General features: G+C 37.5%; 1 protein-coding gene across 1 annotated transcript in view; it reads left to right on the top strand.

Annotated features, from left to right (window-relative positions):
- LOC114456908 (sodium- and chloride-dependent glycine transporter 2-like) overlaps positions 1-21,464 on the top strand; it is a 36,178-nt gene extending 14,714 nt beyond the window's left edge. Inside the window, exons 12-16 of the mRNA XM_028438972.1 lie at positions 8,030-8,161; positions 8,579-8,678; positions 10,266-10,366; positions 14,534-14,701; positions 16,968-21,464. Coding sequence (XP_028294773.1) covers positions 8,030-8,161; positions 8,579-8,678; positions 10,266-10,366; positions 14,534-14,701; positions 16,968-17,123 — 657 coding nt within the window. The 3' untranslated portion in view covers positions 17,124-21,464. The remainder of the gene's footprint in view (positions 1-8,029; positions 8,162-8,578; positions 8,679-10,265; positions 10,367-14,533; positions 14,702-16,967) is intronic.
- Positions 21,465-21,861: the final 397 nt, after the last annotated feature.

A 21,861-nucleotide genomic window follows, 5' to 3' on the forward strand; every position in this document is an offset into this window, starting at 1 on the left:
CGTTCACACAGGATTTATTGATATGTCATAGTTATAAGGACACACACAGAGAACCTTAACTGTGCCCAAAACAAATATGGCAGTCTGTTCAGTCTCTGGTTAGAATTCAGTATCTAGTAGTCAAAGCATGTTTATTTATTGGGTTTAGTGACTGGGCCCCAACCGACAGAATACTAGGAAAGTGTTAAAGGGATCCTCTGTTTTTACAAATGTGGCCTAAAAACTTTGAAATGTCCTTTTTAGAAGATCTATGCATAACAAAACACATTATTTTACACTGTATTTGTTTTATGAACTTTCAAAAATGGGAGTACTTGACCGTTTTAGAGCATTGATGATGTCACACGGCCCCATTTGCCTGTAAACATCCCATCGTTTTCTATTGGAGTGAGACATTCAGCCTGCTTTTTACATCATTTAGCAGCTTTTTCAGTCAAAATGATCATTTTTGCTGCTTTTGGTTGCTTTAAATAAACAGGAAAAGTTAAAGATCTTGATGTAAACCTCTTTTGTTTACCGAAAGAAAATAAAAACAGTTGTGACCCGAAAAATTATCCATGACCACAGGGGGCGACAGTTCCAACTCTGTGGTTTGGTAGGAGACAATGAAGCAGAGAAGAAGAGATCTCTTAAGGGGCCTTTACTCTCCCTTAAACAGTGTGCTGACACGCTCTGGTGGCTAAAGTTAACGAGAAAATCACAGACAAGGACACCCAAAGTTACTTCTATTCTCAGGGTTTGTGCGTCTTCAACAGTCCATGATGATTACACGCCAAAAATATTAATACCAATATTTTCTTGGATTATGAAGCCTAACACGTTAACCAAGAGATGAGAAACAAATTAGATGATGTTTTTTATTATATTTTACAGCTGATTTAAGACATGGGTCAAAACTGACCCATTATCACAGAAGATGCTAACAGAAAGCTAACACAAGAGGAAGGTTATGTTTTATGGAGGTATTTGATAAAGGCTCAGTAATTGTAATTAATTGAATTTGAACTTTAGTAAATGAGAACGCAATTGTAATTGACTTAGAGAGAAAAAAAATTGTAATTAGAATTGTAATTGAAAGGAATGTTGGTCACATGTTGTTCAGGATTGGGGTCAGTTACATTTTTCAATTACAATGATTCATTTACAACTTAATTATGACTACGTTGACCAATTTTTTTCTCCAATTACAATTAAAATTACGATAATATTTTCTCCCGAAATTCATTTACAATTACATTCTCAATTACTAAAGTTCAAATTCAGTTAATCCCAATTAATAAACCTTTAATAAATAACCTCACAAAACCTATCCTTGCTCTTGTGTTAGCTTTCTGTTAGCATCTGTTATGGTATTTTATTTTTATTTTTTTAACTTTTTTAATTTTTTTGATAATGGGTCAGCTTTGACCCATGTCTTAAATCAGCTGTAAAATACACTAGAAATATTATCTATCATCCAATTTGTTGTTCATCTCTTGGTTACATTGTTAGGCTTCCTAATCAATTAAAATATTGCTATTAATATTTTTGGTGTGGGTGTCTGAGGCTTTTTTCTGTCAGTTTACCCTTCGATAAAAAGAAAATATTATTCTCTTGGGAACTGACAGGTAGTGGGAAAGGTTGATCTGAAACACATTTTAATAATGTTAACTAAGTATGTGTAAGCCATAGAACTGTAACATGGTTCCACTGTTGAAGAGAAATCGTGTCAATACAGCTACAGTAATGATGTAGTCAAGTTCAAGCTCCAGGGATTTCACTTAGAATATATTTAGCCTCATTGTTAGCGAGGTGTGTTGAAGACAGAACACGCTGTTTCAGTTTGAGACGATAATTCAATAATTTCTTTTTTTATCCTTTCATGTCAAAAAGTCTCTCCACGTTCTTCGTCTCTAAAGTAAACAGTCGACGTTAATGGTGCCACCACGCAGAGCATCAACAGCTCCACACGCTGACCCAGTTACTCAGTCCTCCCTCAGCACTACCTGCTGCGTACGATTTCAAAGTGTTGAGGTGCCGAGGCTCTCCAGGTAGATGAAGAGACGAGGCTCTGTGTGATTGGGCTGTGAGATGTTTCAACAATCACTGCAAAGTTTAAACAAAGTACGCCTCATTTATTATTGGAACAACATCTCTCTTGGCTTTAAGTGCCGGGAAACTTTCCTGACTTTTAAAAAAAACAAACCGTCGTAAACATAATGCTACGATTAAACCTCACCTCAGTATATTCACACTGCTAAATGTAATGATATAATGACCACAAGTGATTCACTAGAGATTATTTATTCAGTGAGCGGGAGATACTGGGCTGCATTTGCAGAAAAATATACTAAAATAATAAAAACTATAGATTTGATTTGTTTCAAAACACTCAAGGAGACTGATTGAAGGGATTCAAACTTTCAAACAACATATAGATGATAGTAAAACAGGACATAAAAGTATCATAGTAAAATATAAATGAGATAAAATAGGACAAAGGTTTTGAGTTGAACAGTAAAAGACGGTCAGTGTGACAGAAGTCTGATGGGAGGGAGATTTAGGGCCTGCACTACGAAGCTGGATATAAACATGTTCACTTAAAGTTGCATTATGTAATTTTGGGTGTAATTTCGTCAAAAATCCATAACCATCTTTGAGCATATTGTAATCCAAACTGTTCTGGGTGGACAGTGAATCTCTTCTCCTTCTCCTGATTCTGTAAACGAGCTTTAGAAATACAGGAGCGTCGCGCTCCTGTATTTCTAAAGCTCAGCCAATCAGAGATCTTTCTACCAACTGGGCGATCCCATGAGCTGTTTTAAGCGTTACTATTGGCTGCTCGAGCTGCTTATCAAAAGTCAATGCTTGTTTTCAATCTGAGGGTAGGGACAGTCCCATGGCTTTATGTTCAAGCAGAAGTCTCTAACGTGGCTTTTGGTACAGCAGTTACACGACAAATCAAGAGGAAAAAGGAAGACCGAGGTGCAGAAGCAACGGAATAAAGGCACAATCATTCAGGAGGAACAGTCTGCGGAGGTTCCTCTTACTCGGTATGCGGCATAAGTCCGTCCCGAGTCAGAGAGAGAGATAACAGATGGGATAAATAGCTTGTAAAACTAAGAGAAATATCATCTAAGGTAGAGACAGAGAACAGACCCATTTAATTTGCAGTGTGGAGTGTGTCTGCTCTGATCAGCTGGGATCAGGAGGCGGAGGAGCGGCTGCTTGTGTGTGAGGAGCGTCTCTGAGCCTCTTACCGTCCTCACAGCAGTGAGTGATACGTGCTTCCATGTCTCTAAAACATCAGAAAACTCTCCAATAACACAAGATAAAGTCTACATTTGTTACTAGTTTATGGAGAAAACAGTCGCAGAGAGTTTTACAGTTGAGCGCGTGCACACAAGCGTTTCCAAGAAGACCAGTCAGATCTTCAGGAGGGGAGGGGGGAGTGTGGAGCGCCTCACAATTCTACATATTGCAGCTTTAAGTGAGGTGATTTCAGACAGGTGACGTGTGCGCTCCAGTGACAGCGGTGGAGATTGCAGCGTCGGACCAATCACAATCCCGGAAAAACTCTTTGTAGCATTTTACATCACAATTGAGGAATAATACTTAAAAAATATGAAGAATTAAAATCCATAATTCAGACCAAAAACAACACTTTTGCTGCAAAAAGCAGGAAGAAAAGAACACAATGGTAGTTTTTTTTTTTTGATGATTTGTACTGTACTTGAGTTTTTTTTTTCACAAAAAAAACATTTCATGTCGATATTTCAGAGATTTTCGGAGACCCTCCATTGTGCTACTGACAAAACTTCTGGTTATCTTCAAAACAAGAGCCCTATTTATATTAGGGTAAAAAAACTAATGGAAGATGAGAAGAGATGCTTTTATTTTGAAAAGGGGTTTTTAGCTTGAAGCCGGTGTCACGTTCTCAGTTTACCTCCGTACTGAGATTATAACTCTAACCCTAACATAATCCAATAAACAAATAAAACATGTGTTTGTTCACTATGAAAACAAAAATGAACAAAAATGAATTATTATTTTAGCAAAAATTCATTTTCCGGTAGTGTGCATGTACGATGCGAACTCAGTACACGACACCGGTGTCATGTACTGAGTGCGCATCGTACCAAGATTGTATATGCGCGCACATGCAAACTACCGTAAAATTAATTTTTGCCATAATATATGGAAAAAACACTAAGTATCTAATTGTAGTAAGGAGGGCTTTTATTTATTTATTTAGACAGGGAGTTGTCCCAAATGTCGTAACAAATCTACAGCTGTGACGGTGATGACATTTGCTTCATTTTCCCCAACATTTTGACTTCATTTTTTCATTTTCCATCAAACAATCCTCAGCTTCCTCATTTCTCATTTGTTGCCAGTCTTGGATCTAAAGTTGTTGATGGTAATCCAGCAATAAATATAAGATAAAGTAAATATAAAAGTGTGCTCTCGCTTCCTGCCATTCCTGCCAAGCTTTAAATGATGGCATTATCTGCATGACATCCACAAATTGCACCACATATTGTTTGCGTCCGTCTGCAGCTCAGGGTGGATAAAACATTTCACTTACACCAAATAAGCAGTTATTCCACCTTTTTTTTCCAGTAATGGTTTAAATTATGCTTTGAAAGCTGTTTTATTGCAAAGAAACCCAGAGATAAGAAGTTATTGCCAGTTCCCTGGAAGTTTGATTGTATGGATTTATTTTAGTGCTTTCATCAGCTTTGCTTTTAGCAGCAAGCAGAACGGCCGTGATAAAGCCTGTGTGTAAACTGACGGCTTAATACCAAAGGCAGCATTAAATAGTGTGAGTTTGTGGTGGCTACGCTCATGCAGCTTTATTCATGAAAGCTGTCAAGCGAGAGCTCACATGTCTTTATTGACTTTTAATTTACATAATCCTCTGTCATGTCTTTGGTGTGTTTTGGTTGCTTTATGTGGTTTTTAAACAAAAAAACTATAGGAATTAAATTGTGTTTTGTGGTTTATTGTTACATTAGGAAAGGTTGGGGTCCTGATCTAATCCTGACATGACAGGAACCAGGGTTAGAGTCAATTACATTTTTTAATTACAATTAAGTCTTCAATTATCCATGTTCAATTAGAACTCAATTACGATAACGTTGACCGACATTTTTTCCAGTTACAATTAAAATAAAATTATTATTTCATCCCTGAAAGTCAATTACAATTATGTTCTCAATTACTAAAGTTCAATTACAATTAATGACAATTACTAAGCCTGAAATGAATAAGCCCATAAAATGTAATTTTCTTGTGTTAGCTTCCTGTTAGCATCTCTTGTGACAGAGGTGGACAACTTTTATCACCGGCCACAAAAACGTGTTTGTTTGATCCAGGACCACGTTATCAACATTCATGTCGTCATTTAGAATAATGAGTTTTAACAAAGAGTTTTTATATTAATTTTGAGTCTTTTTCCATCATTATGTCTATGTTTGTTGTTGTCTTGCTCAATATGAGGCCTTTTGTGCATTTCTGTTGTTCTTTTTGTGTATTTTTCCTGTACAATATGTTTTTTGGAGTCATATTGTGTATCTGTGCTGTCATTTTTTTTGTTTTTTGGAGTAATGTTTGTGTATTTCTGTTGTCCTTTTTCCTTGTTTGTTGGTACTGCAGGTTTGCAGAGTAATTTTTCATGTTTTTCTTGTCTTTTTGTGTACTTTTGTTGCAATTTTCATTTTGTTCATTTTTGGAATATTGTTGTGTGTTTTTGGAGCATTTTCTGTGTTTTCTCTTGTCTTTTACTGTATTTTCCTGCAATGTTGTAATTATTTGTATTTTGTTAATGTATGTGTTGTATATTTTTCTGCCATTTTGTACATTCACTTAAAATTAGACTGAGGGCTGCATGTGACCCCTGGGCCGCCAGTTGCCCATGTCTTTCTTATGATAACGAGTCTTAAATCAGTGTGGACGTCAGAGCCTTTTGTCAGTATAATCTAGACTTTTTTATATATATTTTTAAAATAATCATCAAGAGAAGTGACAGGTCATGGGAAAGGTTGATCTGAAACATATTTTAATAATTGTTAACTACGTATGTGGAAGACATAGAATTTTAGCGCGTTTCAACTCCTTCAGCGTTTGACCGATTTTTGACAATCAAGATCTCAAAATGTGTCAAAAATTCAGCACGGGGGTGCTTGTACTTTTTGTGATTTGTAACTTTTATAAAAAAAAATGTGAATAAGTTTTTTGTCCATTTTTAGAGTGATGAGCTCATTAAGCGAGAATGGCGCAGGTACCATCTTTACCTAAAAATCTTTGCGAACGAATGGTCATTACTTCCAAAATATTCAACCCAGTCCTAATTTTCTGTAAAATAGTTGGTGTGCTCACAATAACACATTTTTTTACTGAATAAGGTTCATTGGTTTTTGAAATATCAAGTCTTAAGTGGACGTAATCCCATAAATCTGCAGTCTCTTTTGCATTGGAGATACAGTATGTCAGGATGCTCCTTAAATTTTTAATGCTAATGTTAATATTAATGTTAATGCTAATGTTAATGCCAGGCTAATGCTAGCTGATTCTAGGCTAATGCTAGGCTACTGCAGTATTCAATGATGCGGGCCAGCACCTGCATCCTCACTTGCATTTTTCTCAGGAAATGCAAATATTCTAGTTACAATTACTATAATGATGACCTTAAAATTGTAATTGATTATCAATTACGCAATTATGTTTGACCCCAATCCTGACAGAAACACAGCCCTTTCATGTAAACCTCAGTGTAAACATCTCCAAATAAAACATGAAGAGCTGCATGTGTGAAGCCACTGAGGAGGAGCAGAGCAGAGCAGAGCATTAAGACACAAGTCAACAGTAGCAGTGAGCGATAATGTCACGTTCCCTCAGCAGCAGCAGCAGTTCTAAGCTATAGGATTCACTGTGGTGTTGTTGTAGGACTCAGCTCGTGGATAATAACCCTGGGATTCTGACAGGAAATTAGTTCTGGGAGCTCAGGAGGAGAAAAAGGAAGATTTTGACACACGTTGCACCAACTTCCCAGAATGTGTCTGTTTATAAATGCATTTACTGCTGTCCTTTGGGTTCTTAGTCTTTTTTTTATCTATTTTATTTATTTTTTTAAGCGTCACGTTGCTTTTGTTGTTCCTCCTCTGTCAGGACCGGTAAATAAGAAGCGTTTTCCAAATTCAATTCCGATTATTGAAGTCTCCATTTGATTATAAACCCATTTTCAAATATTAACGATTATCGATTTTTCCATTGTTGCTGTTTATTGATCTACCATTTAACATCTGTCAGCTGCTGAATTATTTTGCTTTTCCAAATTAAAAGTGCTCATCTGGTTTGTATCACAATTTGAAAAATGTTGATAATCAATCTTTGGAAATTTATGAATCCAAAATTGCAATTAATTAATTCTAAAAAAACATTTTCACAACTCCTCCTAATTTGTCCCCATACTCACAGAGTCCAAAGACAGCATTAACACCTCTTTATTCTTCTTTTTCCTCTTATTATCAATGATAATGAGGATAATAATAATAAATAAATAAATAAATAGGTAAACTATTGAACGTGTCTATTGGTACATTTACCAAAGTACGTAGCGCCTTAGGGTTAGGTTTAGGGTTAGGTTATAATCCAATATTGCAACAATTTTTAGGGTTAGGGTTGGGTTTAGTCTTAGTCACATGACCTAAACTGGCCAAATACGGGGCGCTGCGTACGGATAGAATGTTGGTATATTGATATGGCAATCGTATGGATAGCCACTGCCTGAACTATTTTAGTAGACTTGATCATGTCGCTGATGCATGTTCATGTGGAATTGTTGTTGTTTTTTTTATTTTGACAAGTGCTACGAGATGACTATTGTTATTGTAATATAAATATATAAATAAAGTTGAATTGAATTGAATCATATCTGCATGATTTATTTTATTTTTTTAATGGAAAAACTTTAGCCGTCTTGTTATTGAACCGACATATTCTAATGGTATTTATTTAAGCTCTGTTCTATTCTCTTTTTTTGTCCCAGTTTGCCACCATTGAGACCATTGTGACCTCCGTATCCGATGAGTTCCCAAAGTACCTGAGGAAACACAAGCCTGTCTTCACCCTGGTCTGCTGTGCTTGTTTCTTCATCCTGGGATTTCCCATGATCACAGAGGTACACACACACACACACACACACACATCCAGGACACGCACACACACGACCCCTCCTCTCACACCACAGGGACACACACTCACACTGACTCATTCTTTTAAGCCCAGAGTGTTTCCTCGTGTGAAGTGAAGTGAAGTCTGGCCTTTGGAGGACAGACTCAGTGATTGGAACAAAAGGCAAAAGGCTTATTAAAATCTCAGCTGACATCCTCAGAATAGAAATCGCAGCCACATGCCCTCATGTACTTTCTTATATTTTGGGACATGCTCGTGTGGAAAGTGTGGATGTGGAAAAACAGAAGGTGTCGGAGCATGAGAGCAGCAGCTGTGTGAGTGAAGTCCCAGTAATTTGTCTGTGTGTGTGTGTGTGTGTGTGTGTGTGTGTGTGTGTGTGTGTGTGTGTGTGTGTGTTTTACAGAGTGGGATGTACATGCTGCAGCTGGTGGACACCTTCGCTGCCTCCTATTCACTAGTCATCATTGCTATATTCGAGCTGGTGGGGATTTCCTACCTTTATGGTGAGTTGTTTGGTAAAATTAAAGCTTGTAATTCCCAGAGGCGTCACTTCTCCCCTTAATTTTGTCCACTAAAAATTTACATCATAGTTTACGTCGGCTGAGATACTTGTTGACAAAAACTCTATCAAAATATACACATATTTTTGTTTTATAATAAAAACAAACAAAAGCATAAATTTGTCACATGGGACGAAATCCAATCAGAACTCATATGATCATGTACGTGTTTCTTTTTCTTTCTTTCTTTCTTTCTTTCTTTCTTTCTTTCTTGTTTAGTGTTTATTATTTTTATTTGTAATATTTCTTGAGCCTCTGTAACACAAGTAATAATAAAGTATATCTGATTCTGATTCTAATTCTGATCATGCGGGGCCTGTACTACGTTCACGAGTTGATTGAGGTTACATGGGCACTCCAGTAATGGGTGGAGATTGCAGCGTCAGACCAATCACAAACACAGAGAAATGTGAAGAGCAACGTACGTCACAAATGAGGAATAATTCTTTAGAAATATGAATAATTAAAATTCATAATTCAGACCAAAAACAACACTTTTGCTACAGTAAAAGCAGTAAGAAATGAACACAGGCAGGAAGCTGCTGACACTGTTCATGCGTAAAAGCTTGAGATTATACAATATTAATCCATGGGATGATAAACGGACTCTGATCGCTCTGATCAGTTTCTTTCCTAAACGCAGCTGTCAGATCTGCACCAATCAGGACCTTCTAACAATAGGCAGCTTTCCAACAGAACTGATTGGTCAGGAGGCGGGACTTTAGTACTCGCTCAGATCTTATCTATTCATAACCTGGTCCCGACCTGGTTAGTTGTTCAGCCTAAGTTACCATGGTGATTTAGCCCGTTAAGATGTTAGCCAGCGTCGTAGTACAGCACACACACTGAATAAATCCTGGAAGTTAGTGCGATAAGAGGAAATCTAGCTTCGTAGTACAGACCTGGCAAATCTGTGCGTGTATTTACAAACATCAAACATTAGAACAATCCCATATCAAGCTGATCAATGGTAACTGAATTGAATCTTATTCTGTATATTTTAGTCAACTATATCTGTAACTAAACTCTTAATATCATTTAGTTGACTAAAACGAGACTATAACTGAAGTAGTCCAAAGACTATGACTAAAACTAAATCAAAACGTGCTGTCAGAATCTACACTACCTTACCATATATAACCACTAGGTGTCTCTGTTGTAACTTCCAAGTCCCAGAGCAAACTGGGAGCTCAGGTGTGCAGCACAGACGAAGGCAAATGGTTTTGCTCCAGTTTGATGCAGCATCAGCACAGATGACATATTGAAATGATTGTGTGACTGTGACTCTTCGTGTCACTCACTGTTATCAGTCAATAAAAGGGTGAAGGTGGAACCTTTTCCCAGGGACAACAGGAAGTGATACCCCACCCTCCTCCCATCCTCCCATCCCTACATCATCTTCCTCTCATATGGGAATGAACTGGATGTTTATGGGAAGTCTTTTTTTTTTTTTTACAGCCAGGTCACAGCCTTTGTCTGCTCTGTTGATTTAATCCAATCTGTTCTTTTTCGTTTCCTCTTCACTCTCAGGCCTGCAGAGGTTTTGTGAGGACATTGAAATGATGGTTGGTTTTCAGCCGAACCGGTTCTGGAGAATTTGCTGGGCTTTTGTGACTCCCACCATTCTGACAGTAAGTTTGAATTTGTTTTTCTCAGGCTGGTAAACACACACACACACACACACACACACACACACACACACACACACACACACACACACACACACACACACACACACTCACAGGAACAGACCTGGAACAGCCTTCGTTGAGAATTTAGAATCAGGGATTCCTCAGGGTGCAAAGCAGGGTTCATTCACCCTGTTCAAGTTGGCAGTCCTAAAAACAACCATTCATCACATATTTCTCCAACAATCGATTTATGGAAGCTGAAGTGTTCTGAGGCCTGGATTCAAAACCTTGACCTTCCAAATGTGAGCCAACATCAATCACACCTAAGTAGCTGTCCCCTTTTAAAAATGGAATGGAGCTGATTCACTTTTTTTTTCTACTTGTGTTTATGGTATTTTACCAATCTTGGAAAAGTCATGGGATGCAATGTGTAGAGATAGTGATAGTGGGAGACTTTCAATACCAGAGGGTCACAAAAGAGTGGAGGAAGGGTGGAGACAAGTGTCAGGGTGACGTGTGACCAAAGAATGGACCCAAAGTGAAAGGGGAAGCACTATACGACTTTAAGAATTAAAGCTGATACTATATTTGGTTTGGAGATGGTGAAGAGATGAAGATGCTGAGGTAGGACCTCCAATTATCTGTGATCGCAGAAACCAAACGGAAAAAATGGAATTCATGTTCAAAAATGGAAAAAATCAATCTGACCTGTTTTGCTTTTTTTCTCTTTATTTAAAATAAGGGCCCGACATGACACAGAAATGCCTTACATGCATTTTTTAGACCGATGTCACACATCTACACTGGAAAACAGATGACGGTCTAGAAAGTTTGACAAACAAACCAATATGTCCAATTCCGCCCTGAATTTCTTTTTGTCGACTAAAAATTTTCATCATAGTTTTCATTGGCTACATTTTTAAAGTGACAGTAACTAGGCTATGACTAATTAAAAAAAAACAACAACAACATATGAACAAAAACTCTATCAAAATATATTTATATCATACCTATTTGGACCGTATCACACATTTCCATGGTAAACGAGTGGATTTAGAGGATTTAGTATTGCAGCTAACGTTGTCATTGCAATGCAATCTTGTGTGATTTCAGCAACTATTCAGATTTTGTAAAATGTCAAATTATTAACAGTAGTTGACTCTATTAACCCATGTTTGACACAGTTTGGGGAAGTTTATTAGCCATAAAGATGATGAAACTGAAATGAAATTGAAAACTTCAACATGACGTGGAAATGGGTAAACCCTGAAATAGAATTTGGGAAATTTTGAAATGGAAAACTGGAGGGCCTGCTGAGGTTCTCTTTTGGATCGACCAATGTTGACAGAATTGAGCCACATGTAATAGAGGAAATTTTAACGAGAGATCATGACGGTGCCAGATTGAGATGATTAAAGAATTATTAGAGAATATGAACACGTAATGATTCTGCTTGCTCACAGAAGCTGTTTCCATTACCGTTGGAAATGCGCAAAATCTAAATAGCGCAATAAAAATTGGTAATGGAAACATCTGAATTTCAAAAAACACTCAAATATTTCTAAAAACACAGAACGTGACGTACCTGGTCACATGACCACTGCTCTCGGTACGTGAAAACAGACGAGGAGATTTGGACATTTCTTATCATTATCATCATTTAAAATTAGTACTGCTACATTAGACGTGAAACAACAAAGGAATACAGAATGGTATAAGGAGGTTTGGAACGTCAGTCTTTCTGAGTTCATGGGAGTTGTGAGGCTCCGACCCAAAACAACGTTCAATGGAAACACGTTCAAAGCGCAATTATACTTCGTCGACATTTAGAAATATCGCTTTTATTTTGCGAAAAACTAATGGAAACCCAGCTAGAGAAGGGTTATGGAATGTCATGAAGGAAGAGATAGAGATGGTTGTGGACTCATAATTCAAACGTTAAGAGGCGATGGAAGATGAATTACCCCAAGTGACCAATAGGAAAAAAATAAGCTTGCAGATCATTAATTCTTCCCTAATAATAAGCAGGGCACTAAAGATAGATGACTCATCATCTGTAAATCTACCTTTCCAACGATTCACATTGGGACCAAGGCCAGCCCAATTGAAAACCAGTGTAACTCCAGCGCAGATTTGACAGTGACAAATGGAGCCACACTCGGGTTGGACTGGTCATCCTGCTTTTCTGGAGAGAACTCACATTTCCACTGAGGGCTCATTGATTCTTATCCCAGTTATTTATTTTAGTCTTCTACCTATGTAAATCCCCCCCATCCTGTAGTCATTTTCTACTTAAATCTCTTCATAGTCAGCTTTCCAATATGCTTTTTTTTGCACACACAGATAGACAGACCTTAATTCAATCTGTAATCCATCATTTTACATGGACGATCTCAGATTAATTGGGGATTATGAGTTCAGGCGGGTCAAACAGGTACGACTCCAAACCTTGGCAATTTGTTTTGATGAGCTTGCAGTCTGAAGTAGAAAATTAGTGCCAATAATAAATGATTCATATTGTTCTTTTTGCTGCGACAAGGATTTGCATTTGAAAAGAAACAGAAAGACATTTGAATAAACACCAGAGTAATCTGTTGCCTCGAAGGATTGTGAATTTCATTATTTCTGCCCAAGTCTATTAACATTTAATGGCGTTTCTTGTACCTAGAGTGCACACAACAAGATCAAACAGTGTTATACAGCATGTAGATGGGCATGTATTAGATACATAATACGTTGTAAGACGACTCACTGAAATGTTAGCGAGAGCAGTTTGTGGATGCTGGATTGAACAAAGGTCAACCAGGGGCTTCTCAGAAGTCCTTTATGGGAAGAACTGGCTGGCCTTCATGGAGATGTTTTCATTTATCCTCAGCAAGTTGCTTTTCACAAGTCTATAAGTGTGCGTCAACTACATGTGCTAGATTAGCATTGCTAGTGTAGAGGAACAAGCTTCTATCCAAAACAAAGAGACATTTGTATCTTTAACTTTAGTTCTGAGAGGTCTTTCAGCATTGACTAATGTTCTTGATATTTTTAATGTTTAAAAAACATGCACACACTGTATAACTAAAGCTGCTGGGGTTGATTACTAACTTTGTTTTAATACCGATAAAGACATAGTCTAGGCCTCATTGATCAATAAATCAAAGGTATTTCTTCTGAAAAACAGGAGAATATACTTGAAATGTGTTATTGACTCCAACATAAACAATGGGTTTGTTGTCATATTGTGATGTGGCTTGAACTTTGATAAGTTCTGTGCATTGCATTGTGGGATCCAGTAGAAGAATCTTAAGACAGCAACAAAGCAGAAATAGAAGTGTTTTTATTTCATTCTTACAGATAAGGAACACATATTTTCACTGGTGTTTATTTATTTATCTGTTTTTCTCTTACCAGGATTACACCAAAAGGAAACGTATTTTAACAAACCAAACATAAACCTTACTGCTAATGCCATGGAAGATCCAAATCTGATTCTAGGTCAGTTCCAAAAGAAAAAAAATCCCTATCTCTCATCATTGGCAAAACCTCAAACATTCATATCTCGGTTCGTAATTGATCAGTCATTATATAATTTTATTCAGTTATGTCGGGTTGGTTCTTCAATTACGCCACTGTTTTTTTAAAATCAGATCTGGATTTGCACATTTCTTTATACTGTATTGTTATTAATAATGATAGAAATGTCTTCCAATCCTTTAAAGTGTGAATGTTCATGGTGCCATGATCAGGGTCACTGAATCAGATATCTACCAATATGGGGAAAGGAGGATATATGGCACTTTCCAGAGGTTTGCTGAGTGCTCTTGTTTTTGTGGATTTTTTGTTGATATCTTGTTCCCCGGGATATAATGTCACCTGACTTCAGCTGTATTTCCTGTTTTCATGGAAAGTCAAAATATGAACATCTGCCATTGTTTTTTCCATAATTTTAATCTGTGAAAACACCAGAATGTTACTTTGACAGGGTTTTTAGGAGCATGCTTGCATCTGTAATGGAGGAGAATGACTTTTGGATTAAATACAAAGATACACAGAGATATATCGTCCCCAGCAGCTTCAATGCTTAACGTGGGTTCACACAGTGATTAGTACAAACTGGATTTAGGAACGAGTTCTTTAACATAGCAGCGATGTTTGTGTGTGTGTGTGTGTGTGCAGGGCATCCTGGGATTGAGTTTGTACCAGTGGAAGGTGATGACATATGAGGACTACACCTACCCCACCTGGTCCATGGTTCTAGGCTGGCTCATGGTCATCTGCTCCGTCATCTGGATTCCTATCATGTTCTTCATTAAGATGTATCTGGCACCTGGCACATTTGGCGAGGTAATGACTGAAGTGAAGCTGCGGGGGAACCACTGCAGGCCACAACTGTTGCGTGTTGGGCTTTTGTCTCACACACACTCTCACAGAAATCGATGCTCGCATTGGCTCATTAGCAAGCGTAGGACGGAGGGAGGCTGCAGGCAGAGTGTTCATTCAAACCCTTTTTAAAGACTTTGATTAATTGACACTAATGATTGTGGCATTTTTCTTACTGCATCACTGACAGCAGCCTTGAATCACGGACTGTTCTACGATTTAATCTTGTGATCTTTTTTTTTCTCCTGTGGTTCTCTGTAATGAATTTCTAATCATCGTTAGCCTTTTAAACCATGCATCGATGGGTTTTCTGTCATCCTGGTAAAAACATAGCCTCAAACGCTCATGCTTTTTTTTTAAACCATGATGTTAGTTAGTTTTTAGTTTTTTTTTGGCGTTTCATTGCAAAAATGGATGAAAGTTAATCTTTTTCGCTCCACCTCCTTTCACTAAAGATAACACTATCAACAAAACCTGGAGGTATGAATAATGATGATAACAAACTTGATTCATCACTGAAAACTGCATAGAATTATACTTTCAGTGAAAAAAGTGGATTTATTTCTGATGAAAAATGCATGACTTTGTTGCAAAATAAGAGTCAGAGCACACAGCAGGGGATAGTCAGTAGTTCCCAAACTGGGGGCGTTTTGACTTGACGCGAGAAAAGCCTGGCTGAACATTGAGAATGAAATATAGAAAAACAATTTTTGCTTTACACCCAAAAATATGCGATTGCACATTTTATGTTAATTTAATAAGTTTTGAAGAAGGGGAGGAGGAAGTAACAGCTAGACAAAGGAGGAGCAGTAACTGTATACCAACCTTGTTTATTCATTTCTGCACATTTTGTATATTCTCTGCATTCTGTATCTATATACTGTATTATTTAAATTCTATTTGCTGCTTTTATTTTATTTTCAATGCTGCTGGTAATTTAAGTTCCCTGAGGGAGCCTTCGAAAGTAGCCCAGCAGATATGTAGCAATATTAGGCTAAAACCCAACGGTTCCCGCTCAAAATTAAGAAATCCAAGATGGCCGTAACTTTGTTCTATTTGGCATATAAGCGTGATCTCAGAAGCGAATTATAGGTTTTCAGGGTCAAGGAATTATATTATATATCTTAAAATACCATAAATTGTGCTGAGAGCAAGATCCAAGTTGGCCACCATCCGTATTTTGAATTTCAATCTTACCATAACTTTTGTTCTGTTAGAAACAAGATCTTTGTGGTTTGGGGACAAGAATTGTAATGAAATAGCTTAAAATGCTGTAAATTGCATCATGCTTCTATGTCAAATAGAACCACAGTTATGACAAAATATCCAAACTGTCAATATGGGTGGCGACCATCTTGGATTTCTTAATTTTGAGAGGGAACCATTGGTTTGCCAGTGTGGATGGATCCCATTAAAAATGGATTCAGCATACTCAAAAACCCCCATGTACACATTTTCATGATTTCTTCCACAAGTGAACATCTTTTTGACATATTTGCCGGGCTAAATGGATTAATAAAGTTCTATCTTATCTAATCTAATGTGATCTGATCTGATCTAGTCTAATCTAATAGTCACAATTTTTATCTGTTTCAACAAAAGGTAAAAAATGTTTACCCTGAACATTTTTCTTTCAGAAAAAGTTTGGAAACCATTGAATGAGTGCATCATTAGCTGTGTTTCCATTACCCTTGGAAATGTGCAAAATCTAAACAGAGCAATAAAAACTGGCAATGGAACATTTTTGAAAAAACAACCAAATATTGCTAAAAAGTTTTTACGCTTTCATGAGGAGGAATTTCAGACGTTTCAATATTAAAATGTGTCCCAAAAGCGCTATGGAAACACTTTTCACAGAACGTGACGTACATGGTCACATGGGCACTCCTCTCTGAGAAAACATGGTGTACATACGTGTAGACAGACGAGGAGACCGAGACATTTCTTAGCATTTTACTTAAAATTATTACTGCCACATTAGACGTGAAACAACAAAGGAATACAGAGAATTATAAGGAGGTTTGGAGCTTCCGCCTTCCTGCAGCAAAGTCTCGTGGGATGAGATTTCACAGGAGGCTTCAGCCCAAAACAACCTTGAGTGGAAACAAGTTCAAAGTGCAATTATACTTTGTCGACATTTAGAAACCTCGCTTTTATTTTGTGAAAATCTGTAATGGAAACCCAGCTATTGTTTTATTTGGTCTTTCATGTTCTTCCTTTTCTTTTTCAGCGTTTGAAGCTGGTCTGCTCCCCTCAGCCAGACTGGGGTCCCTTCTTGATGAAGCACCGTGGAGAACGTTACAAGAACATGATTGACCCGTTAGGAACCAACTCCTTGGGCCTCAAACTGCCTCCCAAGGATTTCCAGCTCGGGTCTTACCAGTAGCAGCCAACCTGGCAACACAGTACCTACCACTCGTAATCATCGCAGGAGGCACTAGAGGAGGAAATCTCTGTGTCTGTACTCCTGCTCCCTTCTTCCTGGTTCTCCAACCTTTAATAAGGATGTCCGTCTACTTCACATCTCTACCACATCCTCTCTCTCTCTCTTTGTCTCAGGGAGGAGAGGCTGCACATGTGTTGCCTACTCTTCCACTGCTGCTTTCATGGGCTTTCATTACCTCCCACATATGACCATTTATGACTCTGGCCCTTCCCAGGGATCTTTATTTAGAGAAAAATTGTGTCATCAAACGACACAGCTCAGACTGCACTTGCAATATTACATTCGCCACAACTACTCCCTATGGATTTGTGTACGTGTTTGTGTGTGAGTGTGAGTGTGTGTAGATGTGGTAACTACGTGTCTGTGTGTGCTATCTAGTTTATATGTAGCAAATCATTTCAGTGAGATCACATGTAGAAAAACAGAGAAAATTGTGCAGCAGGTAAAAAAGGATAATCAAGCTTGGTAGGGATCAGTGTTTGGCTCTAAAAACCCATCAGCAATATAAATAATATCCCCTGATTTAAAAAAAAAAAAAAAAGCAAACCGTCATTACAATGTGTTCCCATCTCACTGTCTGTACGTTGGTGCCAGCTACTGCACAGTGGCTTTTGCTTGGTCAAAAATAGATTACAAGGTCAGCAATCTGTGCCTCCTACGTTCCAGTAGTGTAGTGTATGCATCCTGATTACCACTGTAAGTAGATACACTTTAGCCTCGGATGACTCTTCGGTATTATAAAAGCTTGGGTCTATTTTTCTCTCGGAACCTGAGGGATCATTTGTGATACCCTCTCTTTTTTTGTCAATTTATGATGCTGTACTCTAATTGTATCATCGTAGAATGTAAAAGTAGCACCTTCCCAGTGTAGGAAGCTTCGTCTATTTATCTTTCAGTGAGTAAAAATGTGTTCCGTTTTTTGCCTTTTTTGGGTCTCAAACTGATCGCTTAGTCGGTCTCTTTGCATATATTTCAAATGTGCATATTAACCCATGTGTGTTCTGTGATAGGTTAGCCAACCTTCTTTGCGATGTACATTAAATCAGTAGAGTAACAATATTATATATTTACATGTATATATAGATACATATAAAAGTATATGTAGATCCTCTGTTGGAGGACAAAGCTAGAGAACTAGTTTGAGACAGAGTGTGTGGGTTTATGTCTTTGAGCTTCATTATCGCTAGCTGTGTAAAACTTTGTACTATTTATGGAGACTGTCTGCAAGTGTGTGTCGTCGTGTCCTCACAATGTTAGAAAATGCTGCTATGTGCGAGTAGAAAAAAATAGTTTCGACGAATGACCTTCATCTGCCCTGGAGGTGTTAGTCGTCTTCTTTCTGAGGACATCAATGTCCTTTCAGACGTTCTTTGTGTATCTCCATGAAAACAGGGTCTCAGGTATACGTGATTCCATCAAAGTCCCCAAAAAATCCGACCCAACAACCACAATGGCCACGTTTACACGAGAGGTTTCATTCTCCTTTAATTCAGAATAGATTGCATCATGCTTCTATATATATCCAAACTAGCAATATGGATGGCAACCATCTTGGATTTCTCAATTTTGAGTTGTAACATTGGTTTGCCAGTGTGGATCCCATTAAAAATGGATTCAGCATACTTAAAAACCCCTATCTATCGAATTTAATCTAATCTAATAGTCACAATTCTTGCCTGTTTTCTAGAAAAGTTACACTTTTTTACCAATTTGGTTTTAATTTTGTTGCGATGGGGAAAAGGTTTGGAAACCACTGAGTTGGTGCAATGTTGTTTTAGTTGGCCTTTCATTTTCCGGTTCTTTCTCTTCTTTTTCAGCATTTGAAGCTGGTCTGCTCCCCTCAGAATAAAAAAAAAATTAAGTCAAATTAAGTCTGAATAAACTTAAGCACAACAGTTATTATTATGTAAACTTCTATGTTGTAGCCGAAAATAAAAGGTTTGTTGTGAGTTTTTCCCGATCGAAGTGATACCTCACGTTTGCCCCCTGTCCAATCAGAACTCTTTCAACCCCCAGACTTAGGCTGAATTGAATAAAGCCGAATAAATCAGTTTTTGATGTAAACCTCAATTCGGAATTACTATTTTCATGTAAACATGAAGCAGAATACTTTAATTCTGAATAATTTAATTCCAAATAATTAATTCTGAATTAAAAAAACATCATGTAAACAAGCTAAAGAATTGAATAAAGATGCACATGCGCATGTTCGGACCAGCTTTGTTCAATTGTAAATCAACCAATACATTGGAAATGAAAGTTAAAAAATTTTTTAAAAATTGTTGACTCTCAAGCCTGACTGTTGTACATAAGAGATTGATTTAACTGTAACAGGCCGAAAAATCAAAGGCTTTCAGAAAGCCATTTCCGGACTCACTCTGTGGTCAATCAGAATCAGTGGAATTGCTGTAATTTAGCAGACATAGGCAACGTCCCAGCACGGCGGCACAAATCTGCTGCCATATGAGCGTTTCAGAAGCTTGAAACTCCTCTCCAGACGTAGGAACAGTGCGGCGCAGCTCAGTTGGTGGTCCGATTGCCGCCTCGTGAAATTTTACACGACAGGCGAGTGACTTCTACTTTGTGGGTTGCCAAACAATTACCGTAAAAGAAGCAATTAGCTATTTTCACATGGTGATGGATTGGAAAGTCCTACTTTGTGGTGTGTGGGGGGGGGGGGATGTCACGATCAGCCTGAAAGTGCTTTTAACACAGCAGGTACTTCATTGTAAATTGGCTTGGACGACGCAGGAATGAATGCAATAAGAGTTGCTGAAAGTTGAAAAGTCTCTTTAACTCCTTCTCTAAGCCATGAATTTGTATGAATACAATCGAAAAGTAGCACATTTATGATTTAGGAAGATGTTATATAGTAATAATAATAATAATAATTCTTACTACCGACTTTATATTCTATTGAGCGCTCTGATATGACTTTGTTGTAATTTGCGCAATATAAATAAAGTTGAGTTGAACAATAAAAAAGAGCACAAAAACACTGATGTTGTATAGCTTGCTTGCTGCAGTGTGTTTTTTTCAGTAGAACGTGGTGTATTTAGATCCATCTGTCCTGATATAACAATAACGTTAGTCTGTGTGTGGGTGCGTGCGTGTGTGTGTTTGTCGCTGTATTCGTTTATTTAAAGTCCTTCCAGTTGCCAATCAGATGTTTGCATGCCTGCGCTCAGAGGAGGTTGGCAGTATATACATATATATATATAAATATATTTATATTTTTTCCCAGGATGCCTCGCCTCGATGCAAAATGAGGATTTATTGTTAATGTGAGCTCGAGCTGGATGAAACAAACATAAGACACCAACCAGCTCTGGATGATTTAATCATATGGTTACTGCACTCATAAGAGCAGGATGGCCTTTTCTTTTGAAAAATAAAAAAATCATCAGTTGGATGATCAGATGGATGACCTCTTGCTGGGGTTAATTGCGATATGTTTGGCGCCGCCTTATCCCTGTTGGATCATGGATTTAGTTAAAGCCACACTGCTTTATAAACGGTACAAATAAAACGCCTGCATGTGCAGTTTGTGTTGCTGTAACTCAATGTCCACGTAAAATAGCCCTTGTCTTTTTCCTCTTAATAATATTTTACTTCTTAATAGAAGTCTTTGCATGCTTACTTTGGGGAAGCTTTTGTTCAGCGTAAAGTTAAGAAAGAGAAGGTTGCTGTGTTCCATTAGCAAAGGTGAAATAGGACAGAAAAATGAAAAAGTATCAACAAAAAAAAAGACGTTTGGGGCGGGTACACGTAACCAAAGAGAGTACTTTATCGCAGGTTGTAGTGATTATAGAATATTTAACTTTAGAAGAAACTAAAAGAAGTGTGTCATCTGCGTATAAGAGGTCGAGATACTGCCATTCATCTAACACGTAGTGTTCTTTGATGGTTGCCAATACGTTACAAAACATCTTCAGGTAACCATTGGCCTTATAGATGTCCTCTAACAGTATATTATATGTAACACCACACAGTAGCTGTCTGTCTACCATGGTACCCGTGTTCTTCCTGTCTGTCGTGTCTATCCGGCACTTTAACATGTGACCTATGAATGCATAGGTTAAATTTCTAATTACTTGAGTAATGTCATCTATTTCTGTGTGTATGTGAGGTACTGCTGCCTATGGATATAGATATGTGCCTCCAATAGCTCATGACATCAAATTGATTTAAAATTTAAGAGTAGAAATATAAGAAATACATTTTAAAATGTGTAATGTGTAATAAAAAAAAAAAAATGCAAATATATACAGTATATCATACATAGGCTATAGTGAAAAGCATTTATTTTTTTCTCATGTCATCAATCTTTGAGGCCCTACCTCAGATTTTGTATTTATGTATAGAAATGCAATTGGATTATAGTATCTTTGCCAATAATATTATATCGCTATTCTCTCATGAAATGTATAACCTAAGAATAAATAAAATAAATGTTATTGTTTTCTTTGTTGTCACTGTCTCATTTTGAACACATGCCACTCCTTTAAAAAAATAGAAACAATAGTGTTGAGGAAAATCCATTGAAGACAATGAATCTCTGGGATTAAAGGCTGTTTTATGCTTGACCCATTCGTAAGGTCCGCATGGCTCCGTGAGTACAAGTTATGTAATTTTTGCAGCCATGCCCCCCCCAAAACATTGGGTAGGAAGAAGAGGT

The sequence above is a fragment of the Gouania willdenowi genome, chromosome 3 (assembly GCF_900634775.1).
Source record: "Gouania willdenowi chromosome 3, fGouWil2.1, whole genome shotgun sequence".
Classification (NCBI taxonomy): domain Eukaryota; kingdom Metazoa; phylum Chordata; class Actinopteri; order Blenniiformes; family Gobiesocidae; genus Gouania; species Gouania willdenowi.